This window comes from Mauremys mutica, chromosome 1, assembly GCF_020497125.1.
Source record: "Mauremys mutica isolate MM-2020 ecotype Southern chromosome 1, ASM2049712v1, whole genome shotgun sequence".
Classification (NCBI taxonomy): Eukaryota; Metazoa; Chordata; order Testudines; family Geoemydidae; genus Mauremys; species Mauremys mutica.
The window spans coordinates 94,912,627-94,935,708 of record NC_059072.1 but is presented as its reverse complement, the minus strand read 5'-3'; the positions used below and the strand labels follow the sequence as shown (position 1 = coordinate 94,935,708).

The window sequence follows — 23,082 nt, the reverse complement described above, 5'->3', positions numbered from 1 at the left end:
CACTCACCCGACTTAGCGGCTCCCGTTACCATGGGAACCCGCTCCGCCGTCCGCTTCCGCCTACGTCAACGCCGACCCCGGAAGTGGCTGCTTGGAGGTCAATCGCCGCGCTCGTGGGTTGCCTGCTCTGTGACGACTCCCCGCCCCTGGGGGTCTGCGGTTGGGATCGCGTCGCGAGAGTCTCGCGCCGGGCCGGCAGCATGTCCGACAACGAGGACAAGTGAGAAGGAGGCGGGGGGCTCGTGTCCGGCCCGGGGGGAGGGGTCAGGTGGGGGGCGGCCGGGGGCGGCCCAGGGAAGGGGTGATGGGGAAGGGGGACCCCCAGGGGGCGGGGCAAGTGGGGCTGGTGGAGTGGTGGGGCTAGGGAGGGGCCCGAGGGGAGCGGGTGGCCGAGGGGAGCGGGTGGATGGGTGGGGGTGGGGACTGGGGGGCCGAGGGGAGCGGGTGGCTGGGTGGGGACGGGGGGAGCGGGTGGATGGGTGGGGGTGGGGACTGGGGGGCCGAGGGGAGCGGGTGGATGGGTGGGGACGGGGGGAGCGGGTGGATGGGTGGGGGTGGGGACTGGGGGGCTGAGGGGAGCGGGTGGCTGGGTGGGGACGAGGGGAGCGGGTGGCTGGGTGGGGGTGAGGACTGGGGGGCCGAGGGGAGCGGGTGGATGGGTGGCGACGGGGGGAGCGGGTGGCTGGGTGGGGGTGAGGACTGGGGGGCCGAGGGGAGTGGGTGGATGGGTGGGGACTGGGGGGATGGGTGGAGGCGGGAAGGGTGTCGGGGGCAGGTGTGGCATTGCAGGGGAGAAGCAGGGAGCAGTATGGGGTGGGGAGCGGGGTGGGGAGGCAGCAGGGCTGCATTCGGATCTCCAAGGTGGGCAGCAGCAGCCTATAGGCTGGGATCTGGCTGTAGGGTGATAAGTGGCCTTGTGTCAACTCTCATTCTTTCATGTATTTATACCTGCTCCTGTATTTTCCACTGCATGCATCCGATTAAGTGGGTTCTAGCCCACAAAAGCTTATGCCCAAATAAATTTGTTAGTCTTTAAAGTGTCACAAGGACTCCTCATTGTTTTTGCTGATACAGACTAACACGGCTACCACTCTGAAACTTGTGTCTTTTTTGTCACCCACAGCTTCGATGGTGACGACTTTGACGATGTGGAGGAAGATGAAGGGCTAGATGACTTGGAGAACGCAGAGGAGGTTAGTGCTCAAATCCTTCCTCCCTTCAGCACTCTGCATTGTGCCCACATGCTTCACCTAGCCTCCTTTTTTATGCAGCATGTACATTTTTCTCAGACCACTCCAAGTTCCTGTCATCCAGGGAGCTAGGGACTGGGAATAGTAATTGAACCAAAGTCCCTATGATGACACTGCAGAGTGCCGGCTCCTAGAGCACTCAGCTGCCATAAAAAAGATGGAGAAAAGTTGTTCTCTTGTCACAGAGGGCAGAACAAGAGTCGGTGGGTTCAAGCTACAGCATAGCAGATATAGATTAAATCTCAGGAAACACTTCCTATCTGTAAGAACAATAGGACAATGGAACAGACCACCTAGGGAGGTTGTAGAAACTCCTTCACTGGAGGTTTTCAAAAAGAGGCTGGATAGCCATCTGTCTTGGATGGTTTAGATACAACAAATCCTGCATCTTGGCAGTGGGTTAGACTAGATGACCCTTGCGGTCCCTTCTAACCGTACGATTCTATGATCTTGGTCCTATCGCGCTCTAGAGAGTGAGACACTGGGAATGGGATTAGAACCCAAGTCTCCAATATGGAAGTTCAGAGAACCAGCTGTTAGGGCACTGCACCCAGAACCTCAGAAAGCCAGTCTTAGTATCTCTGTATATTAGTTAGATAAATACACTTCCCAACTGAGCTTTCTACTCGGCTTTACTCAAAGTCCTTGGCTAGAATTCCGTGTAGACTTTAAACCTTCATTTTTGATGGTTCCAAAGTCTGACAAAATCTGTTAAGGACCTAGAGCTCCCTCAATGTGCTTACAATAGCTTATGTTCCTTTATTTCTTCAGGAGGGTCAAGAGAATGTAGAAATCCTTCCATCTGGAGAGAGACAGCAGGCAAATCAGAAGCGGATCACAACTCCATACATGACCAAATATGAGCGAGCCAGAGTCCTGGGCACTCGTGCACTCCAGATAGCGTAAGTACACTTGTTCCACACCCCAGCCCTGGCAGTGGCATCTCATGGCATTTCAAAATGTTTTTTCCATGTTTAAGTTACTTTCTTACTGTTTGGGATCTTCCATAGCTCTGATGATTCCCCACCTGCCCTGTGAGGTTCTGTGTCATAGCTACTGCCAGCTGCAAAGTGCAAGGGCCTGGAAATGGAAACTGGAGCCCCTAGACAAGTCTCTGCAGCCTTCCTAGAGCATTATACCCAGGACAGTGCTACTGATGGCTTATCCTTTATCCCATCTGTCTCAATTGCTTCTGAAGTGGGAGGCATTTCTCATCTGTAATCAGCCCTCTCTGCTGAAGACAATGGGAGAGTGGGAGTAGTGTTCTAGGTGTATCTCCTTCCTTACCCAAGGGGAAAGCAAACTCTGCTGAGAAACTCAGGATATTTACAAAAGCCAAGACCCCAGGAGAAATTCGAGGTCTTCATCAACAAATATCATAGGACTGTAGAAAGTACGAATGGAAAACGTATACCTAAACTTTTAGATTGAAATTATTTTGAGGGGAGGGATTGTCATTTACTTGTTTGGACAGCAGCTGGGACAATGGTGCCCCAGCTTGGCTAGTTTCCCTGCACTACTGTTCATGTACCATCCCACCTGCTGCTTGTGGAGGACTGCTCTCTGCTTTCTCTGGTGCTTTGTCCAGTCTAACTTTAAATTATGCAAGTCAATGGGACTTGCATTCCTTGGGAGACTGTACCACAGCCTAATAATCTCAGCCTTAGGAAAGTTTATTTATATCCACCTGAAATAATATCTTTATTTGTTTTCATTCTGTTACTCATGGTTATACCCTTTCAATTCTTCTCCCTTACACCTTGCAGATAATTGTAGGTGGCTATTGAGTCTCTCCTTAGTCATTGCTTTGCAGAGATATTATTTGCCTAGCCATCATTTGGCAAAGCCATTCTTTACATGTTCTTTTAATTCTCTGGAAGGCGCGCACACACACAAAAAAAAAAGTTCTGAGCAATGAAGTGGGTCTACCATGGCTCTGAATCCAAGAAATGCTGGTGCCTGTTGCTACATTATCTACTCAAGCTGTCTTTAATTCCAAATCTAGGCCAGCAGCATCCCCCAGTGGCCAAGTTCACACAAGCAGTGGAACCTCAGAGTTACGAACACCTTGGGAATGGAGCTTGTTTGTAACTCCGAATTTTTCGTAGCTCTGAACAAAACATTATGGTTGTTCAAAAGTTTACAACTGAACATTGACTTAATACAGCCTTGAAATCTTACTATGTAGAAGAAAAATGCCGCTTTCCCTTTTTTTAGTAGTTTGTTTAACACTATACTGTATTTGCTTTTTTTTTTTTTTTTTTGGTCTCTGCTGCTGCCTGATTGTGTACTTCTGATTCTAAATGAGGTTTGTGATTGACTGGTCAGTTCATAACTCTGGTGTTCGTAACTCGGAGGTTCTACTGTAATAGCACATGCTTCCCTTGCTGCCGTCTCTTAAAAGGAGGGTTACAGATAATCCTCATCTTTGACACCCCACTCTCACTTCCCCTCCAAAAAATACATTAAATTTTCTATAGTCAGGAGTCCTGATTAAGAAAATCAGCCCCTCTCTTTTCCCCAAAACAAGATCTGCAAGATATTGAGCATCTCAGCAAAACAACAAATCCAGTAAGTGTGGAGGTGAGAGGATGATTTCACTGTGCTTTTATTGGCTAATAAATGGTACTTATTACTGGGTTAATTTTAGAGTCACTGTTTTCCGTCCTCACATTAAAATATGTTCGGAAGTGACCCCTGAAAGGGATGTGGGCTTCATTGTGAATCTCAGTTTTGCTCACAAGCTGGGATTTGAGAGAAGGGCCATGTGCGGCATTCAACTAAAAACTCTGCCTGTGGCCACTTGCACCCTGTCACTAACTGCCAGACGTGCTGCTACCACAATAGGAAAGGGTCTTTTGAAGAGAGAGATTCCTGAAGAGCTTTGTCCTCCAAGTCAATAGAGATCTTACAAATCAGAATTGCACCTGTCATTCCGTCCTTCATACTCTGCTGGACTTTATCTTGGTAACAGACATGTTTGGAAGCAAACATTTAGCATATTTCTCCAACTCCCTGCTGTTCCCCTTGTGACTGTGGATATTCTTCCTCTTAGGATGTGTGCTCCAGTCATGGTAGAGTTGGAAGGAGAGACAGATCCTCTGCTGATTGCAATGAAAGAACTCAAGTAAGTCCTGGAGATTTTGTCAGTGAGATGTCCTTAGAGTTACATTCCTCTCGTCAACACTCAACGATGAGGGTTTATTTCCATTAGTTCCCGAGGCTACAGTTTGCGTGCTCTCTTGATAACAGTGGGGGAATACAATCTCCATGTTCATTCAGGCAGTCTGTCCTTGCATCTGTGTCCCTCTAAATCAGGTTTGTGGCTAGAATGGAATTTCTGGCCTGGGAGTATGAATCCCTCTTCCTCTTTTCAGTTCGGAATCTGTTTCCAGCAGTAGGTAGCTTGGGTGTCTGTATTCTCCAGTCCTAGGAACTTCTGCAGTGTCCTACTGGTTAGCAACATTTTCCTGTTTTTCTTATTGTATATTGGAATTCATATTTTTTCTTTAATAGGATCCTAAGGGCCCCATCATGAACTTGTTGGGATCGGAGAAGTCCCTGATTGGAACTGATTCAAATGTAGCCATTTGGACAAATTCATATTTTCACATATTTCCACTGAAAAAATAATGTGGCTTAATAGATTAAAATGACTACAAACACATGGTGGCCCCATTAAGAATTCCCTGACTCCTTCCACCTGTTCCCTCCTGTTTTCTGTTTCTCCCTCCTACCCAATTCCTTGTGCCACAGCTTCTGTGGCATGAGAGAGAGACACGCATACACACCTACCAGCTACCTAGCCTGATTCCCGCCACCTCTCTGGCAGTGGAGCTTTGGATTGGTATCTGGATACTGACACACGTCATTTGAATTTCAACATACTCCAAAGAAGTGGATTTATGACATCCCTTTTCATCTCCTTCTGTAAATCAACTCACCTCTAGCTGTGTGAAAGTGGTGGGTGGAGGCTGTTGAGTGGGTGACTGGTGGGTCACAACTCACCCTCCATTCAGAACTCCCTGCTGGCCCAGAGTTCCTAGCACAGCCTGTGACCTAGCAGACTGGCCCATCAAATAGCAAACGATTTCCCCACTTACTCATCAGATACTGGTTTTTGAGTGGAACTGGTGTTTTTGTTTGGTTGGGATTTTTATGCTTCAATTCATTGTAATTTGTCCTGCAGACTTTACACCCTCATAAGAGAGCCTTATCTTAACTGCATTCCTTCACCTTTATCAGCAGCCAGTACCATCTCAGTTTGTGCTCATGGCTGATCTCCTGAAACAGCCAGAGTTGGTTCTGGTCAGTGCTAGAGTGCAAGACCTGGGAAATAATCAGAGGTGTTGTAGGAAGTAGTGATTGTTTCTTGGCAGGGGGCGCTCTGCTCTGTCAATACCAAGTCAATGCCTCAGGATGGTGCTAATGAGTGCTTTGTTACTGGAGAGGCCATCTTTTGGTTAAGACTTAAAAGCATTATTCTGAATGCTTGTGACCATTAAAGATCCCATGTTATTTTCCACAAACTGTAGGGTTGTAAGCCTCGGGTCCTGGCCCAATTCCAATCAGGTTAATTACATGCTGCTGACTTAAAAATGCCTCCTAGATTAAATTGAATTCAGTGTTTTCTAACTTTCTGTCTTGAACTGTGGTGCACTGTTGCTGGGCACTGTTAGCAGCAGCTGTGTTCTGACTTAGAGGTAGCCGTTTTTGGTGGTGGAGGAAATGATCTGTGTTCTGTGCATACTTAAAATACACCCCAACCCTGTTATAATACAACACGAATGCAGATATAACGCGGTAAAGCAGTGCTCTGGGGGAGCGGGGCTGCACGCTCCGGTGGATCAAATAAAGTTCGATATAACACGGTTTCACCTAAGATTTTTTGGCTCCTGAGGACAGCGTTATATCAAGCTAGAGGTGTATATCAACTGCTTTGGATGAAAGATACTATGTAAATGTTAGTTGTTTATGAAATTCTCCACAAACCACTTCAGATAGTGCAATGAGAGTTGTGAAGAACTTATCACTGTGGGTTTCCTGTCCGTCAGAACAGTAGCTTCATTTTTCAGTTCCATTGGCTCTCCCACATGCCTCTTGGGATGCACAGTCTCTTACTGTTGTGATGTTCAGTGGCTTTAGATTGTTTCCAGTGTAAGAATTCAGCACTGCAACGTGCTGAGCTCCTCTGTTTTTTGACTTCTTTGGGGGTACACAGCACCTTATAGGATCTGACCTTCCAAGGGAAAGAACTTTCACTGTAATTTCACATCATGAGCACCTCCCCACTACACCAGAAATCTGCTAATGAAACAAAACCAGTGAGTTATTAGCTCTCACCAGCATAGCACATCTGGACTCCTGTAGCTTGCTGAGAAGGTGTAATTAAAGCTCTGGCATTTCATTTACCTCTCTGTCCTCCCTTCAGAGCTCGGAAGATTCCCATAATCATCCGCAGGTACCTGCCAGATGGAAGCTATGAAGACTGGGGTGTGGATGAGCTAATTATCACAGACTGACCTGCTTCCTGTCATTCTCCCTGGTTCCTCCTTCACTGCAGATGCTTTTATTTTTGTTTATATTTGTGTAAATAAATAATAAACCCCCATTTTTAAGCAAATTGTGGGTTTTTTCCCCCCCTTACACAGTTCAGTCTGCTGTGGCTGGGGGGAGATGGCCTCTTCCTCCTTTCCATCAATTTAGATCTGTAGTTATTCCTTCCCTCTGCGTCAGCCAGCCCTGGCTTCTCTCTTTAGAAGCACAGTGCCTGTTAACTTGCTGTTAGGCTCACTGAGCAGTGTGAAGTGTCTTTCCCTCAGTGCTTCCACCTCAGAAGCCCCATGCTTGTAAGCTAGTGTAAAGATTTGAGGGGAGCAGCTGTTTCCCCCTACTTAGTGGCCCCTCATCATATTAAAACTTTGCTCTGTAAAAATGATCCTGCAGCTGCCTGGCTTCCAGAAACCCTCTGAAGCAATTACGAGCCCTCTGCCCACATCCCTTTTTACAACAGCCAGGGGTTGGAGTGCAGGAGACACCTCCATTGCCTTCCAGTAGACAGCAGAGCCTTTGTGCCCTGGAGCAGGTTGCCGTGGAAACCCCCAATTTCCTCTCTGATCAGGGCTGGCTCTGGGGGCTTCTCAGGAGTATCGTAGAGCAGCTCTCATCAAATCCCCCATTGTTTCTCCACTCCTGCCCCCCACTTCTTATCAATCACCAGGATCCCCTTTCAGTGGCAATGCCCCAGCAGGAAGCGCAGTTGCCTGCCTGAATCCCCACCAACTGGGAACCTGTTCAACAACTATAGGTGCAGTCTGTGCTTCTATTACATATACAGTCATCCCCTCTCCCCATAAGTCTACCAGTGCCTTAGCCATTGCCCTACTGTGTGTACACACGTGTTCCTCCCTCCCCCCCCATCACTACAATAGCTAGAGAACCATTAACAGCTTGAGTTTTTTTAAAACAATCTGACTGGTTAAGAAGTGGTGGTGATGTTCTTTAAGACAGCAGTAGTCACGTTAACCTCCACTGTTGACATGGTCCAAGAGAGGAGCACAAATGGGGCCCACTCTGCCACTAAGAGAAGCTGTTTCTCCATGGTAAAGTCCTCATGGGCCTAAACACTGCTGCTGCCTCTAGATTTTGCCCTGAAGCCTTTGTGTGTGTGTGTGTAAGGACTTCAACTCTTGGGGCAAAAAAGCCAACAGGAGGGTAAAACAGCTAGTGCCTTTCATTAGGGCCGATTGTATTATTAAAAATTGCTCTTGGGTTTAAAAAAACAAAACCACCACCAGTGGTTTGGTTGTGCGTGCTGCCCTCTGCTGTAAGTTCATACCTGAAGCACAGGAGCTGTTTTGCCCTTGGATAACATTTCAGTGCCTATGCTTTTAGAGATAGTTAACAATTGCAAAATATATACCCCCCGACACACTGTGCGTGCGTGAGTGCCCACTTTCCCTAGGGGTTTATATCCACCTGCCTGTAGAATTGTTATACAGCCCTACAATATACCAACAACCTCTGTACATTACTCATATAATCACTTAACAAATCATATAGGCACCAGTTAATCTCCCTCTTGTGTCTGTAGGGACATGAGACATAAATAAGGGGATGGCATCTGAGGCAAGTTTAAAAGAGCTGAATAGGTCATTGGCCAAATGAGGTAAAGGGGGGTTATATACCCAGCTGCATCTAGGGAAAGGGTGTAAAATCCCAGGAAGCCAAGTATTTGCTGTCCATGCCATCCTTGCCAAGAAAAGGTTAATCCACAGAGCGATGGCCTTCAGCCCTCTTCCCCCACCCCTCCATGGAATCCTTTAATCACGTTGGCGCGGTGAAATTTCAGTCATGAACGGTGTCTTTGTGCAATCGTTTTGGCGTCCGCAATGGAGCGCAGGGGTCGTTTTCTCGGCCCTTTTTTTTAAATGGCTTCTTTGTTTCATACCCGCCTTCTCCCCCCACCCCACCCCCCAGCATTGCATCTGTATCAGATACGATTAAAGGGATAGCAAAGGACTCTGGGCCAGTTCCTGCTTGGCTGCAAGGGGAGTGTTTAACCCCTTTGTTCCCAGTCCAGAGGCTAAGGGTGGGGTTGTTCTAGATCCTGTATCAGCTGGGGGGTAGAGGCCTGGTGATCCTAGGCCCCCCTCCCACAAGACACTGATCAAATGAGAACCCCACCCCCTTCCTTAAACTGGAGAGATATGGGAGGACATTTGTATCGTGAGTAGGAATTTTCTTTTCCCACTCCTCACCTACCCTTCACCTTTTGTGCTCAGCCCCCTTCCTCCCCACAGTCAGTCCCTTCCCTCTGAGCTGCCAAACAATGTCATCGATCGATAGTTCTGCAGACCCTTCCCCCAGTCAGTGGTTTGTAGTGAGATTTCCCTGCTCTCCTCCCTTTCAAAGGCTTTGCCCACCGCTCTGGTTCCCTTTCATTTCCCTGCACCGAACGAACTAGTCTATGTGTTTAGGTCCGAGTCATTCCACGGTGGTGCTTGTGTGCTGCAACACCTCTGGGGCACCTGAACTGAGTGGGCCTCATAGATGAGCTCTTCCTAAGACTCCCTTTGACTTCAGTGGGCTTTGGGTCTGGTCTATAGTTCCTAGACCATATACATATCCTGCTCACCCACTGTGCACTTTGCATACACAAACACCCTGAACCAATTACATGCCTCTGCTTAGGAAACCTTGGATCTTCCTAGCTCTTGTTGTGTCCCTTTCCTAGCTGTGCATCCTCTGGTTCTATCTGGCCAACACTGCCCTGGGGAGACTTTGTTCTGAAGTGGGGCGGGCTCTATCATGTGTTATGCTCGTGGAGGGAAGTAGGTTGATGTTCATGTGTGCAGGATCCACGCAGGCAGGCAGTAGGCCTTGCTTAGTGGGTGCCAGATGTTAATTTGCAGGTCAGAAGATACTGATAGTATGCAGGAATGTGTGTGGGGAAAGAGGGCTTCTGGTATGGAAGTATCATGATCTAGTGCTTGGAGCTGAGACTCGAGGTGAGGAGAAGAGAAATGAAGCCCCTAGTCCAAGCAACACTATTAACTCACTGTCAATATCCTTTCAGTGATGGGCATAGAAGAAATGTGTACACGCACCCAGGGTCTGTGCCATATAAAGGCCCCCCTTCCCTCTTACTGGGGAGGAAGGATAAAATGTGTCTGAAAGGGGAAAAAATATTAAAATTTGAAAAAATGGACACACACAAATGAAACCTTTAAGTTTATTATTCCATACATTTAATGCAGAGTTAATGGTGCTAGGACAGCATATTCTGGGGACAGGGAGAGGGGCTTGGTGGGAGGGGAAGGTGTAATGGAATAAATAAGGGGAGGGGACAGCACTGGGTTACATGCATACAGGGGAGCAAACGTACTACATGCTCTTTTCAAACACAGAGGAGGAGTCAGCCAAAGCTAAGGGTGGAGAGAAAGGTGTATAAAGGTCATCCTCAGCGGTCTCAGTCGAAGGAGAAAAACGGTAGTGAGGATCACGAGTTCTGCTTGGTCAATCTGTTTCATCTTCCCAGACCTGCATATCAGCTGGCAGTTCCATTGTGTGTTTTTGGTGGCCAATGGGAGGGCATCATCTTCTCCCACCTTCAGTTATGACGTCCTTCATGTCAGCATGCTCTCTGGCACTGTGAAGCTCTGCTAGCCCTGAAGATGTGGGACGGGCAAGCAGACCACCCAAGAGAGCAAGGGGAGAATGAAGATGAAGACAAGAAGGAGGGGAACCAGTCGGACCACTGAGGATGGTTGCTTCCAGTTTGAAACCCAAAAGGGAAGGCGAGTTCATTTTCTTTTTACGTGGACTAATTGTCTTATCCAACACTGAGAGCTTTCCCTCCACTTGGTGCCACAACAATATCTTCCCCTTCTTTATGAGGGTAGGCCAGCAGTGTTGGTAAATTGGAACAAGCAATGAACAGGCAGGAGGGGGTGTATTCTTTAGTTCAGCTCTGCTTGGGGGCGCAACCTTGCAGGTTTAAGGTGATTATTTTCGCAAACTGTGTTTGGGCAAGTGGGATTCATGCTGATGCTTCTGTGTGCTGCAATATCTTCAGCTACTCTTCCCTCACATCCAACGCACGCACACACACACGTGCCAGAAGGACAAACACTGCCTTGGCAGTGTATCTTTTGAAATATTAGAGGGTGAATGGAAGGATTTAGAAGGGACCAGGAAATGTTTGAAACAAACTAGCCATACAAAATAATCGTAAGAAAGGAGGATTCCGTCCCTGTTGCCTTAACAGTCCAAGAAGCCACTCACACGCACCTGCCCCCACATGTATGTTGTGACATGCATAAGCTAGAACCAGCAGTATGGTTCCTGAGTCCAGTACAGTGTGGTGCAGTACAGTAAAGAGAGGGTGGGTTGAAGAGAGGATAGGATGTAGATGTGGAAGTCAATAGGAAAGCAAGCATAGGTTGGTCTTCCAACAGGGATCAAGAGTCCTGCATGTGTGAATTTTAGATGGGAATGTTGCAGAGCACCGATCACAAGGAAGTTGACTTTACTGACCTACCTCTCCTCCCACAACATGTCCACCAGGGTGCCCAGCCAGCTACTCTTCACCCACAACAGGTGACAAAGAGTTGGCCATTGTGGCCTATCTGAAACACTTGCAAAATCACTGAAGCCGTTGGGGGATGGTTAAGGATGGGGGGTATCTCTTATTTTACAGTCCAGGGTGTACACAACGAAACCCACCATGACCAGTCACTTCATGTCTAGAATCATCCTCATCTAGAAGACCAAAAGGGTTTTGCAAGCCAATTGGGTTGGCATACATTGAATTTTGGGGGGGAAAGGAGTAAAACCTTCCTCTAGGCGGTGAGCCAGCGATAACTGGGGTCAAGATAGGCATGTCTGGATACTCAGTGGGTTCTGATGCCTGGATTACACTGAATGACCTTGGAGTTCGGAGTCCCTCCTGCCTGTGCTGATTCTTCGGAGCCTTTCTGTTGCTGCTTTGGTCACTGTTCCCCTTTTCCTACGGTCTGGAGAGAGTTGTATACACAGGCTGTTCCCAATGTGTGGGGCTGTGGGACTGTGGCACAGAGGGTGCAGGGTCAGAGATGGCAGTGTATAGGGGACGTTGCGAGGGTCCCATATACGAGAAGGCAGAGTAGAGGCCAGAGGCTTGGCTGGAGTGACTATAGTAGGGTCCTGAGGGCTGGTGGTCGGGGTAGTCAAACTGGGGCCTGGAGATGGAGGGGAAAGCTGAGCCATAGTGGGGCAGGCTCAGGGACGTATATGCTATCTGGGAAGTGGAGGGCTGGTCAGTGTAATGGCCTCCAGGGGCAGAACCCTCCGTTTTCACCTGTGCCTTGGAGTCCACCACCGATGACGAGCCAGCAGACAAGGAGACTCCATGCTGCTTGGAGATCCAGGCAGAGTGTCCACTGGCTGCAGCCAGGGCACTCCCAAGGCCATAGCCAGCGGCCGCTGCAGCCGCATAGCCCCCAACATGGCCTGGATGGCCAGCGTGTCCATTGGGTGGCAGGTACTGGTCGAATTCATTGACGTCAAAAGTCTCCATGTTGGACATCACTTCATGGCTGATCTCCCCGATATCCACGTTGCCAAAGTCAATGTGAGGCTTGCCCCCTTCCCCAAGAGAGCGCCCTTCCCGCTTGGAGTCAGCTTTGCCTGCCTGGAGTTCTGTCTTTGGAGTTGTTGGAGGAGTGGGGGGTCCATGGCTTTGACCTGTAAAGTGAAAACCATTTGGGGGGAAAGAGAAAGAAAATGTGATACCAGTTCACAATATAGCCCCGGTACAGCCTGACAGGCAATAAAATAGCTCAGCCAGCTACATGCAACAGCTCTGCTCCTCCTACTGCACAGACCCGATACTGCCAGGCCTCCCTGGGAACCTCACTGTAGAGGGACAAGAAGGAAGGAGGTGGCCAGCCGTAACCAAAATGGCAACTGTGCATATGAACCCTGTGGGAGATGATTTCCCACCTGTCCAAAGGGATGGAAACACCTGTGGAGTGCAGGCGTCCTCAATGCTGGTGACAGCACCGAGCACATAGGAGTCATGCCCAACTACTGGGTCCCACCATGGGTTGAGGATCCAGCTCACAAGGTGGTGCCCCAAGACTTTAGAGAGCCATCAATTCTCCAGATGGCTTGGGGGACTCTCCTTGGGAGGAGGATGAGCTGGTAGTAACCTGCTGGTGTAGCTGCAGACATGGGACTGACCTGAGGAGTGCTCGGGGTGCCCGTCAGACATGGGGGATCCTTCCCCAGGGTGTCTGTGATCCAAGTGGGCATTCTTATAGTGGGCCTGGATAGCTGCAGCCCCGCCAGCTTCTCCCTCGGTTTGGCCCTCACCCTCGCCCTGGGAGGCCTTGCCATTTTTCCGCCGGCGCGGCTGGTACTTGTAATCGGGGTGGTCCTTCTTGTGCTGCATCCTAAGTCGCTCTGCCTCTTCGATGAAGGGCCGCTTGTCGCTTTCATTCAGTAACCTACAGAGACCGGAGAAAGAGGAAGAGATGGGAACAGGGATGTCAAAATCCTACTGTAAAGCATCATGGGTACTAGAGAGCCATCCCATTTCAAATACTGCCAAGTATCATAGAGAAGGTAGAGAAGTATTTAAATAGAGTCCTCAAAGCTTCAGCCCCTTTTTTATTGTTGTTAATGATTAAGCCCTGACAATGTGCTCACTGCTGTTCAGAGCCAGAGGAAGACATGATCACTCCCCCAAGTGGATTACAATCTATAACCCATATAAATTCACCTCCCGTTCCATGTTTGTACTTGCCTTAGGGGACAAAGTAATCATACTGTGATGACTGAAATCAATGCAGGGCTTTATAGTTACCAGACAAGCTGGACTAAAAGAACTTGCTACAGATGTGAAAATTGTGATTATTGCTTGAATTATGGAAGGGTGGCAAATCTTTGTTACCAATAATGCTTTGTCATGTATCTCTGTCTCTCTCAAATCAACTTGTCTCGGTCACCTTAGCTTCAGAGTTTCTGTGTCCTGTCCTGACCTTCCATCCTTGCTATTTTATAGGTTTTGTTCTATCAGCTTGAGTGTGAGTGATCACTGAGCCCAGAATGGCTATTGCATTTGCCAGCACAGTGGCTGTGCTGCTGGGATCTGCCCCTTAAAGAACGCTGGTATCTCCTAAGAGTGAGTTACAGAAGATGCTGGAGGAAAAACACATTTGCTTTGCTTCTACTTTGAGGATTCTTGATCACACAGCTGCCATTTTCCATCCCAGAGGTGGTTGATGTGGTTCCTGTGCTAAGGATCGGAGAGTTGCAGGTGCTGAGACACAGCCAGGATCAGGCTTGTAAATCAGGATCGGTTTGTAAATCATCTAAATACTATGGTGCTGGACACTGTAACAATAGATTAACTTTGATCTTTGGGTGAAAGACTCTATGGAAATGTAAAATCATTCCCCATATACCTGTCAGATCTAGGGCTGCTCCAGTCAAGACAGAATCACCTAGGAAATTATGTAACAGAACCACTTTGGATGATGGAAAAAGAGATGAAACCCATTTGATCAGTCATTTTCTTTTAATTTTGAAAATGTTTGATTTAATTTTTAATTTCTTTTTCCTACTTTTCATGTGGCCTCCAGGGCATTCTGGTTTCAGCCAGAAGAATCCAGAACACTGAAAAAGGTCAAGGCTGTTTTTATGTGTATTGCAACTCAGCCAAAACTCTGAGGCTGCAGAAATCTCAAAAGCAAAAACTCGTTCCTTTATGAGATTTCCAGCCTTGATTTTTCCAGCCCAAAGAGAGTTGGACAAAGCTTTGGGGATATTCAGCCAAATGTTGAAGAGGAGTCTCTGACCCCCCTACAGCCTTAGAGGCTCTGCTTTTGCAAATTCCACTGATTAGATTTAACCCTTTGCAGAGCAGAGGATTAAAAACCATGAATCTGCCTTAGAGAATTTAGGAGGAGCAGCAGTTGGGGTTTGAGGGGCCTGTTGGTAAAACAGGTGAGGAAAATCAATAGGATCCAAGCAGGTCCTGACCAGCATTGAAGCACCTCCATTTTTCTCCTTCTGTCCCACCAGCCAATAGCCAGAGGGTGTGATCTGCTTTGGAACCTCTTAAGGTGCTGACCTGGGTTCACACCAAGCAGCCCTGAGAAGGTCATGGCCGCACATTACATTCCACCACTGCCTTAATCCAGGAGATTAAACAACTGAGCCGCCATGAGTCCAACACCAGCTTTCCTGTCTCCCTCCCGCCACCATACACCACGCTCACACATCCCGAAGAACTCTAATCCTCCACCCTGAATTGCTCCACACACAGCCTTCCATCACATCTAAAGGGACATGCATAACCTCAATCTCCTGCAGCGCCCTAGCGAGAGACCTGCATTGGGAATTAAACATGTCCCTGCAAAGTGCTAGCCCCTGCACCTCCCAGACTCCATTGGCTGATGAGGGGAAGCAAAAGACCAGCTGTGGGAGTGGAACCAAGCTTTCCACCCTGACCGTACAGGGCACTATCCACGAAGGAACCAGGTACCGGCTCCTCAGCACTCCTAGCCCCTCCTGTTGCACAGCAAACAAGACTCCGAGACTGGGAATGGAACCCACATCTTCCACGTGAGCTCAACCTCTCAGCCCCTACTGATTCCAAGGAGTTCCAATATCCTTCACCTTTATTTGTGGGTGGTACCAAGCATATAGGGTTACTGAAGCCAAACTGCCAAAGGAAACCTGCAATGGAGAGAGAAGCCGAGACCTCTGTATTCGTCTCACTGATGACCTAAATTACAGTGATCTTAGGAACTCTAGGAGATGAACCTGGGTCCACTGAGCTGTGCTCGCCCTCCACATCTTCCTGCCAGCATCCTGTAACCCTGCAGACAGCAGGATCGCACAAAGTCTGTTCCCCCCATCCTTTTCTTCTCTCTCCCGGTCTCTCTGCTCCCTCCTCCCTCCCTGGGATCAGAGCTCAAATCGGCTTTAACAAAGTGAAACCGGTGTGAGCAGGCAGAGGCCAGGAGATTTGGGGGATTTAGATTTCACTTGTTTCCTGCCCCTGTACCCCCTGGTCTACAATGCAGTGGAGTCTTGCAGGGACACAGAAGGGAATGGCTCAAATAGCAAAGCCCATGGGCTTAAGTGAGTCTGAACTGAACCTTCTCCCCCCAGTGGGGAATGCTCAGTACAGAACCCATTGGAGACCCCTGTTTTGGTGGGAATGGAGAGATGAAAACTCTGTCTCCCTCTTTTGTTCTCTTCTTCACCACCATATCGCTACTCGCACAGGGCGTTGTGCTGAATGGCGGGGGGAACCCAAGCCCTGTTTCTTGCATGTCAGGTGACTGGAGCAGCCTGATGCATGGCCCCTCCCCGTCACCCACGCGCGGCAGCTGCAGATGAGTCAGTGTGGCATGAGAGTCTCAGTAGCGCCAAGTTGTTGCAGCGCACGCATGGGTGAGGGAAGGATTGAAAAGGAGGTTAAAACATTGAGGGGTGGGGGGAGATCTCTCACACACACAGGCCCTGATCTTCCAGGCATGGCTCGGCTCCTGGGGCCCACTGCCTAGCTAAAGTGAGGTGTAGGTAGAGAAAGGTTCTGTTGCTGTCCAGATACAAAGATCCCTTCACCCCATAGTCAGCTCTTTGCTGCCTCTTTCTACCCATGTCTCATCTGTTTCCGGCCCTGGAGATGTTTCTGGCATTGGTCATTCGTGCTGACCTTTTCAACAGTCATTACATCCCACTCCATTTGAGAACTGTTCCCTGCCCTGTAAGGAGCAGGAAGTGCCCCACCCAGGTGAGGAAAGGGGAGCCTTTGGGCAGGACAAGTGAGGAAGTCTCCCTTCCCCCTGCATCCTTAGGTAATCATGCATCCTTGGGATGGGGGAAGGGGTCAGCCCAGCCTGCAGTGCTGACCTGGCTGCTGCTGGAGAGAGGAATAGCTTCCCTCAGCACACCCAACAATGGGATGCTCAGAACAATCAGGGAGTGTCTAAAGCCAGCTGTACCCATAAGAGAGCCATCAACCCACCGTCAGTATCACGTGCCAGTTATGCTGAGGAGGTTGACAAAAGCTCATGGCCTTGCGGAGGCATGAACACCCACTGCCCCAGGCTGGGCCATCACCTTGCCAATTGTCCCAAAGTGTTTGCAAATGAAATTGGGCACGAGGGTCAGATTTGAGAATGGAAACCTTCATTTGGGGCCCAAGGGGACTCTGCACTGAGGATAACACCCCTTCCACCACTGTGTAGCTTAGTCCTGATGTCTATCCCTTTCCCAGTGCGTTCCTAGGACTCGCACACAAGCTGTGCTGATGCACCTCAATCCTGACCTGGAGCAGTGTCCATTCCACCATTCTGATCATCAGTGATTTCCTCCCTGCCACTCGGGAGCCTGGCTGGAATCTGGTCCCGCAGGTGGTTCTCCACTGTCATTAACATCCTGTTTGCCTTTGCCCGACCAGCAGCTGCAAAGTCTATAATCTCCCACACTGCAGCCCAGTCCTGGCAGTTTCTTTGTTATTCCGCAAAGGGTGAGGCTCCTGATTCTAACCCGCTCATAAGCGGAATGAGTTGGTGCAGGTGTGAGGGGTCAGCCTTGACACCCCCACACAACCTCCCAAAGGATCGTTTGTCTACATAGCACTGATGCAATTTGGCACGGCCATCTGCCTCCGTGGCTTTCTCTTTCTCCCTGGTTGCCTCCCTCCATCTCCTGCAGAATGGCATGTTTCTTATCCCGCAGATCCCAAGTGCTTTACACAGCACTTGGTTTGAGCTCAGCAGCACAGTGGTTGCATGAGCAAACGTGGCAGCCATCCTCCGTGCAGCGATCACTCACACAGAGCTAGCCGAGGGGCTAGATTCCATTTTGTAGAGAGGATCATGTTGGATGGGACCCTGAGATTGTTTCTCAATCTACTGGACTCCTTCCAAGAAGACACACAGGATTTTTAACTATCCTATAGGCAGCATCTCCTTCCGCACCCACCAGAGATGGGCAGAAACAAGCTCAGTTTAATGTTGCTTTTGACTGATCTCTCTCTTTCCCTGTCTGTCGTACAGAGCTTATAGTGGATTTCTCTCTGCCTTAGGTATTTCTAATGCACCCATTAGCACAGCATCTAAGCACTGATATAAAATCAGACTCACCTACATGGAAGTATATCTAGGTGGCCCAAATTTTAAAAAATGACTGGTGATTTTCGGTGCCCAACTTGGCACCTTACAGGATTCTGATTTTCAGACATTCAGGCCCCCTCTTCAGGGATCTCAAAGTTAGGCACTCAAAATTGCTAGCCAATTTTGAAAGTCTGGATCATGCTGCGTAGTGTGGAGTTTGGAGTGGGAGGAAACTGGCATCAGAAAATTGTCTGGAGGACTGTGGGAGACCATAGGGGCTATGATAGTGTAGTAAATTTCCTATGGGACAATCACCCTTTGGGTGACTTCCCCTGGCTTTTGTGGTTTTATTTTATTTTCCCACACCTAACAATGCCAACAAAGGCAGTGCAGACACCGATCCTGCCCATACATGCACGCCCCCAACTAGCTCTGCCACATTGCCCAACACAGACTGGTAAGAATATCTCCGAAGGCAGCAGGCTCCCTGCCAGTCCATTAGCAAAGACAACACAAATAGCAGATATGTGGGGGAAGGGGGAGACTTTTCCCTTTTAAAAAATGCAAAAGTATTTGACAGTTACAGTCCGAGGCCCTGATCTTACAAGCTGCTCTGTACGGCAGACCCCTGTGCCCAGGCAGAGCCCTATTGACTTCAGCGGACTGCCTGTGGGCTCTGCAGTCTGCCTGCAGGATCAGGAACACTACAGTGTTAGGACAGCGTCTAAGGTTTATCACTGCAGCACTGTGCGGGGGAACAGTCATGTACAATGCTGTCGCATATCTGGACAATGGAGCACTCTGGTCTCTTAGGGCTGTTACAGGAGTATTTAAGGGCTCATATACTGCAGTCTTGTATCTTCAGGCCAGAATGGTAATGTAGCGCTTAAGGAGGTCATTGCTACAGATTCCTGCAGGATCCTTGGAACAGTACAGTAGCATTTTTTTTAAATAATACTTTTGAAAATTAAAATGGGGGTCTTGCTTCTCCAATAGAATAAAATGTTGGGGTGGAGGTGGGAAGAGAAATCCAGGAAGAAATCAGAAGGAATGGTTAGGAGCAAAGCATACAGGAGGTAATTGTTAGTAAAGGAAAGACAAGTGAAAGTGCAAGGAGAGAGGCAAATAGACAGCATAACGTGACTGCGTTACAAAGTGGGAGAGAGTAAATAAGAGCAATGAGAAATGCTCAGTACAGTCACATTGCTACCAGAAAGGAGACAACAGGGGTGGGTTAGTGCAATGTGAACTAGCTGGGATCATCATTCTGATGGTATCCAGAGGTGAGCACAAGGTTGGAGTAATCATAGGAAAGGCAGAGGGAGAGGGAAATGGGAAGGGTTAAAAAACACCCAGGCATGGGAATCATATTGGAGGCCTACCACAATTCCCTGCATTAACTCTCCAAGGAAATCATTTTGTTTGAGTTCCATGAAAAAGAGGGGTTTGGATAAACTTATTGATGTGATCAAGACAGAAGCTAACATCCAGGGACTCAATTCTCCCACACAGGTGGAGCTAACAGAAGTCAGTTGGATAATCGAGCCACAGGTGGCAATGGGATGGTCACAAGGGTGGGGTTTGCTTCTGTTTTGGAAAAGAATCTGGTCTTCCTGCAGTTCTCAGGAGACATCCCACCCCACCCAGTGGGTGGGGGTCTCCTGTTAAGGGTAGCGCCAGGGAAGGGAAGGGTATGAAAGGGGGCCCATTTCTATCTCTGTGGAACTTCAAGGCCATTTACATGAAGCTGAGGGTTTTGATTTGTGGCAGGAAGCCCAAGGCAAGGAAGTGATGGTGGCGGAAAGGGGTGTATCTCGGACAATCCCAGGGAGGGGGAGGCATTTATAATAATTTGCTGGAGTTATTTATGGAAATCAGGTGGAAAAGTGGAACCACTGGCCTTGTGTCACATGGGTATTAGGTGGTCCCTCCACCCTCGTCTCTTGGCAGAACCCAGCAGTTCCAATGGGGGTGACTTCATGTAGGAACCCTGGGGGCAGGGAGGATGGGGAAAGGACCCAAAATTAAAATGGCTTTTACAAACTGAGGGGGTAGTGTGGGTCCGAGGGATGAGCATGTGTCTGTGTTAGGAAGAAGGAAGTGTGTACATGTGTATGCATAGTGGGAGTGGGAAGCCTGTGTCAGCCTGTACAAACTCGCTACAGGAATGGCTGCTGATTTGCTGTTGTTATTTATTGCACGCCACAGGCCTGCAAACAGAGGCAGAGTTGCAGCCCCTGCAGTCTGAGAAGACACAAACAATGCTGTTCAGCCATAAAAAGCTGGGAATGGCAAGGCAGGATGGCATACTGGGTGCATCGGTTGGAGTCTTTTTCCAACAGCCCCCTCTCTCCACTATCCCTCACTGTCCTCTTTTTTTCATGACTTTATGCTGGGATAACCCATTCGCACCCCCACTTATGCAGTACCTGTGCTGTCAATGTTAAATTGACATCTCCTTGAGCGGGATCTAGAACCAGCAGCTAGCCGGGTCTGTGGCTGGCCATCAGAGAACACGTTCTTTGGGTGGGATGTGTGATTGGGTTTCACTGCTTGGCTACCTGCTCTCTCTCCTTTGTCCCAGACAGGAGTCCAACCCACTAGGTGGAGCTCTGGGAGTTAGGGTCATCTAGCCTGTGATCTCTCAGACCTGGTTCAAACAGGCCTGAGGAGATCATGAGTGTAATGAGTTTGGTGAGGGTCAGCCTAGTTAACCTTTCTGGGCCTTGGTCTGCCAAACAAACACACAAACGGAGAGATTGGGCAGCTGAGCCTCAGGAGAGGACCAGGACTGGAGTGGCACAGGCCAGGAATGAGGTACGCTGGCACAGCCCGAGTAAGAGCGGGTTAGAGTGGAATAGCCAGGTGGGGGCTGCAGGTCAAGACTGGCAGAGCTTTGCAGAGGAAGCTCTCCATATAGCTGATGCTAATAACCATTGTTGGTTCCTCACTTTCCTGTGTTTTTCCTTTACCCCTGTGATCTTTCCCCTTGAGGAGGAACTCCCTTTAATAGATGCCCCTTTAATCTCATTCTGTTCCCAGCCTCCAGTTTGAGATGCAGCCTCTCCATGATTCCATTTGCCCTCACCCTTATGCCCTCCTTACCTCCAGAGCTTCCCGAGGGTCTTACTGAGCTCTGCATTGTGGAGGTGAGGGTACTGATCAGCCAATTTCCTGCGGGCCGCCTGTGCCCACACCATGAAGGCGTTCATGGGCCGCTTGACATGGGGTTTGCTTTTGTTGCTCCCATTGACCCGCACAGGCATGGGCACCAGGGTCCAGTCATAGCCACTCAGCACCTGGCTCACTGCCTCCCGGATGCACACGGGGAACTTATCGTCGTCCGTCTCTGAGTCTTGCTGTTCCTTCTTGACCTTCCCCATCTCTCCGCTCCCAGAGCTGGTGAGATGAGAGGGGGTATCTGATGCCATGGAAGGTCCCGGTGAGAGGCAGTGATGGTCTTCGGAACCCACCGGGCTCATTTCCACCTCTGAAAGGTCTTGGTCATCTGTCATTATATCTCTTGTTCTTGCTCTTTCTTCCTTCTCAATATCCGTCTTCCCACTGGGGAAAAAAAAAAGAAAGAAAGAAAAAGCAAACACCAAAACTAAAAGACTTGAACCTCTCCCAGTAACCGACCACGAGACAGGAGCCACTTGATAAAAGTGAAGCAAAGGAGCTGCCATGCGTGCAGCTTACGGGACCCACAAAACCCATGATCAAGTGGGGGAGGGGATCCTGATTAATTGGAGTCAAGTATCAGAGGGGTAGCCGTGTTAGTCTGGATCTGTAAAAGCAGCAAAGAGTCCTGTGGCACCTTATAGGCTAACAGACGTATTGAAGCATGAGCTTTCGTGGGTGAGTACCCACTTCGTCGGATGCATTGGATGCATTGATTAATTGGAATCTCCCGATCTGTGCTCTATTCTGGAGTTTAACATAGGCATGTAGAGGGCATGTCTGCTGCTGGCTAAGCACATTGGTGACATGAGTCAAAAAGGCGAGAACAAGGGGAAATGGACCCCATTCTTTAAGAATAACCTTACTCAGGGCCCTCCCCAACATTTGGCCCTTGGGAATGACATTTTCTCTTTAAAACATGCCTTGAAAGTCTGACCAAGAACATAGATGGGAGGAAATGAGTGGCTTCATTATTAATAAATCAGAATGAAAAGGTCACCAGGTTGCAGGAGAAAGTTTAGCAAGAGTCGCTGAGTAGAGGCAAATCCTGAGCGCACCCCTGAATTGCCAGGCAAGGAATCTGATGCAGACTGGGAAAATGTGTTTGTGAGCGGAAACGCTAACACTTTGTACATATGCATATATTTCTTTTTAAGCCTCTTTGGCAAAGCCAAGTCTTCAACTTGCCCGTTTCACTCATCCCCCCGTCTCTCTCTCTCTCTCTCTCTCTGCGGTCACCTCCAAAAGTCTCTACCACCACCCACCAGTTCCACCATCTTATTAAAGAAATGCTGAAAAAATAAAGCCCCCCACCCACACAAAATGGTTAGAAAAATGCATCTCTCTTGGTTTAGTTGCAAAAGGGGCCAATATGGAGCAGGGGTTGTTATCCCCCCAGTGAGGGAGGCAAAGACTTTTCCTAAAGAAGAGATTGAAAAAGTAATTGAAGGTAGAAAAAGAGTGAGCGAGCGTGTGAGTTCAGGTAGGAAAACTTACGTTGGCTGGTCTGCCTGGTAAATCCTGAGAGGGTTGTAATTTGTATCCCAATAGTCCCTCTGTTCTCCTCTCAGAGCCCTGGCAGCGTCGGGAGCCCTGCGTGGAGGAGACTCTCAGACGAGTGCCATTCCTAGAGGGAGGCTTGGTTTTTACTAATCCCCTGGCTGGATGTCTCTCTGCCTGGCTTGCTGCTAAGCACTGGGGGAGGGAAGGGCAGAAGGTGGAGCTAAGCACTCCTTATAGCTGGAATACATTGATTTGATGCAGGCAGGGAGGGGACCCTGACAGCACCCGCAAACTCCACCTCAGCCACATGCACGCTCCTCGCTTTCTCGAGTGCAGCCTTCTCTGGGAATGCTCCAGTCAACTTTTATTTTATTCTTTTTTCCCCCCTCTCGGGGATTTAAAATAGGATATTATTTAGGCCATTGGGCATAGGTGGTGAGGGGTCTGCATTGTTATCTAAGTGGACTGGATTTAAGTCTCTGGCCTGGTCTCTCTTGCCCTCGGCCAGCAGGGTTTGTTCTACGGGCCAG

At 48.9% G+C, this 23,082-nt stretch overlaps 2 protein-coding genes across 3 annotated transcripts; one reads left to right on the top strand and one right to left on the bottom strand.

Annotated features, from left to right (window-relative positions):
• Positions 1-15: 15 nt before the first annotated feature.
• Positions 16-6,861, top strand: POLR2F (RNA polymerase II, I and III subunit F). 2 transcript variants are annotated; one of them, XM_044985982.1, is made up of 5 exons: positions 16-263; positions 1,124-1,193; positions 2,022-2,152; positions 4,306-4,377; positions 6,682-6,861. In XM_044985982.1, the coding sequence occupies exons 1-5, from the start codon at positions 31-33 to the stop codon at positions 6,770-6,772; spliced, it is 597 nt and encodes a 198-aa protein (XP_044841917.1). In that variant the 5' UTR covers positions 16-30; the 3' UTR covers positions 6,773-6,861. The 2 variants fall into 2 exon arrangements, with proteins under 2 accessions (XP_044841917.1, XP_044841909.1); XM_044985974.1 differs by having other exon boundaries at positions 54-220.
• Positions 6,862-9,995: 3,134 nt separating this feature from the next.
• On the bottom strand, positions 9,996-22,712 carry SOX10 (SRY-box transcription factor 10). The gene is made up of 4 exons (XM_044997420.1): positions 22,547-22,712; positions 20,975-21,433; positions 12,975-13,240; positions 9,996-12,476 (listed from the first exon to the last, which is right to left on the bottom strand). Exons 2-4 carry the CDS (start codon positions 21,382-21,384, stop codon positions 11,761-11,763), a joined length of 1,392 nt encoding a protein of 463 aa, XP_044853355.1. The 5' UTR covers positions 21,385-21,433; positions 22,547-22,712; the 3' UTR covers positions 9,996-11,760.
• Between the last annotated feature and the right edge of the window lie 370 nt (positions 22,713-23,082).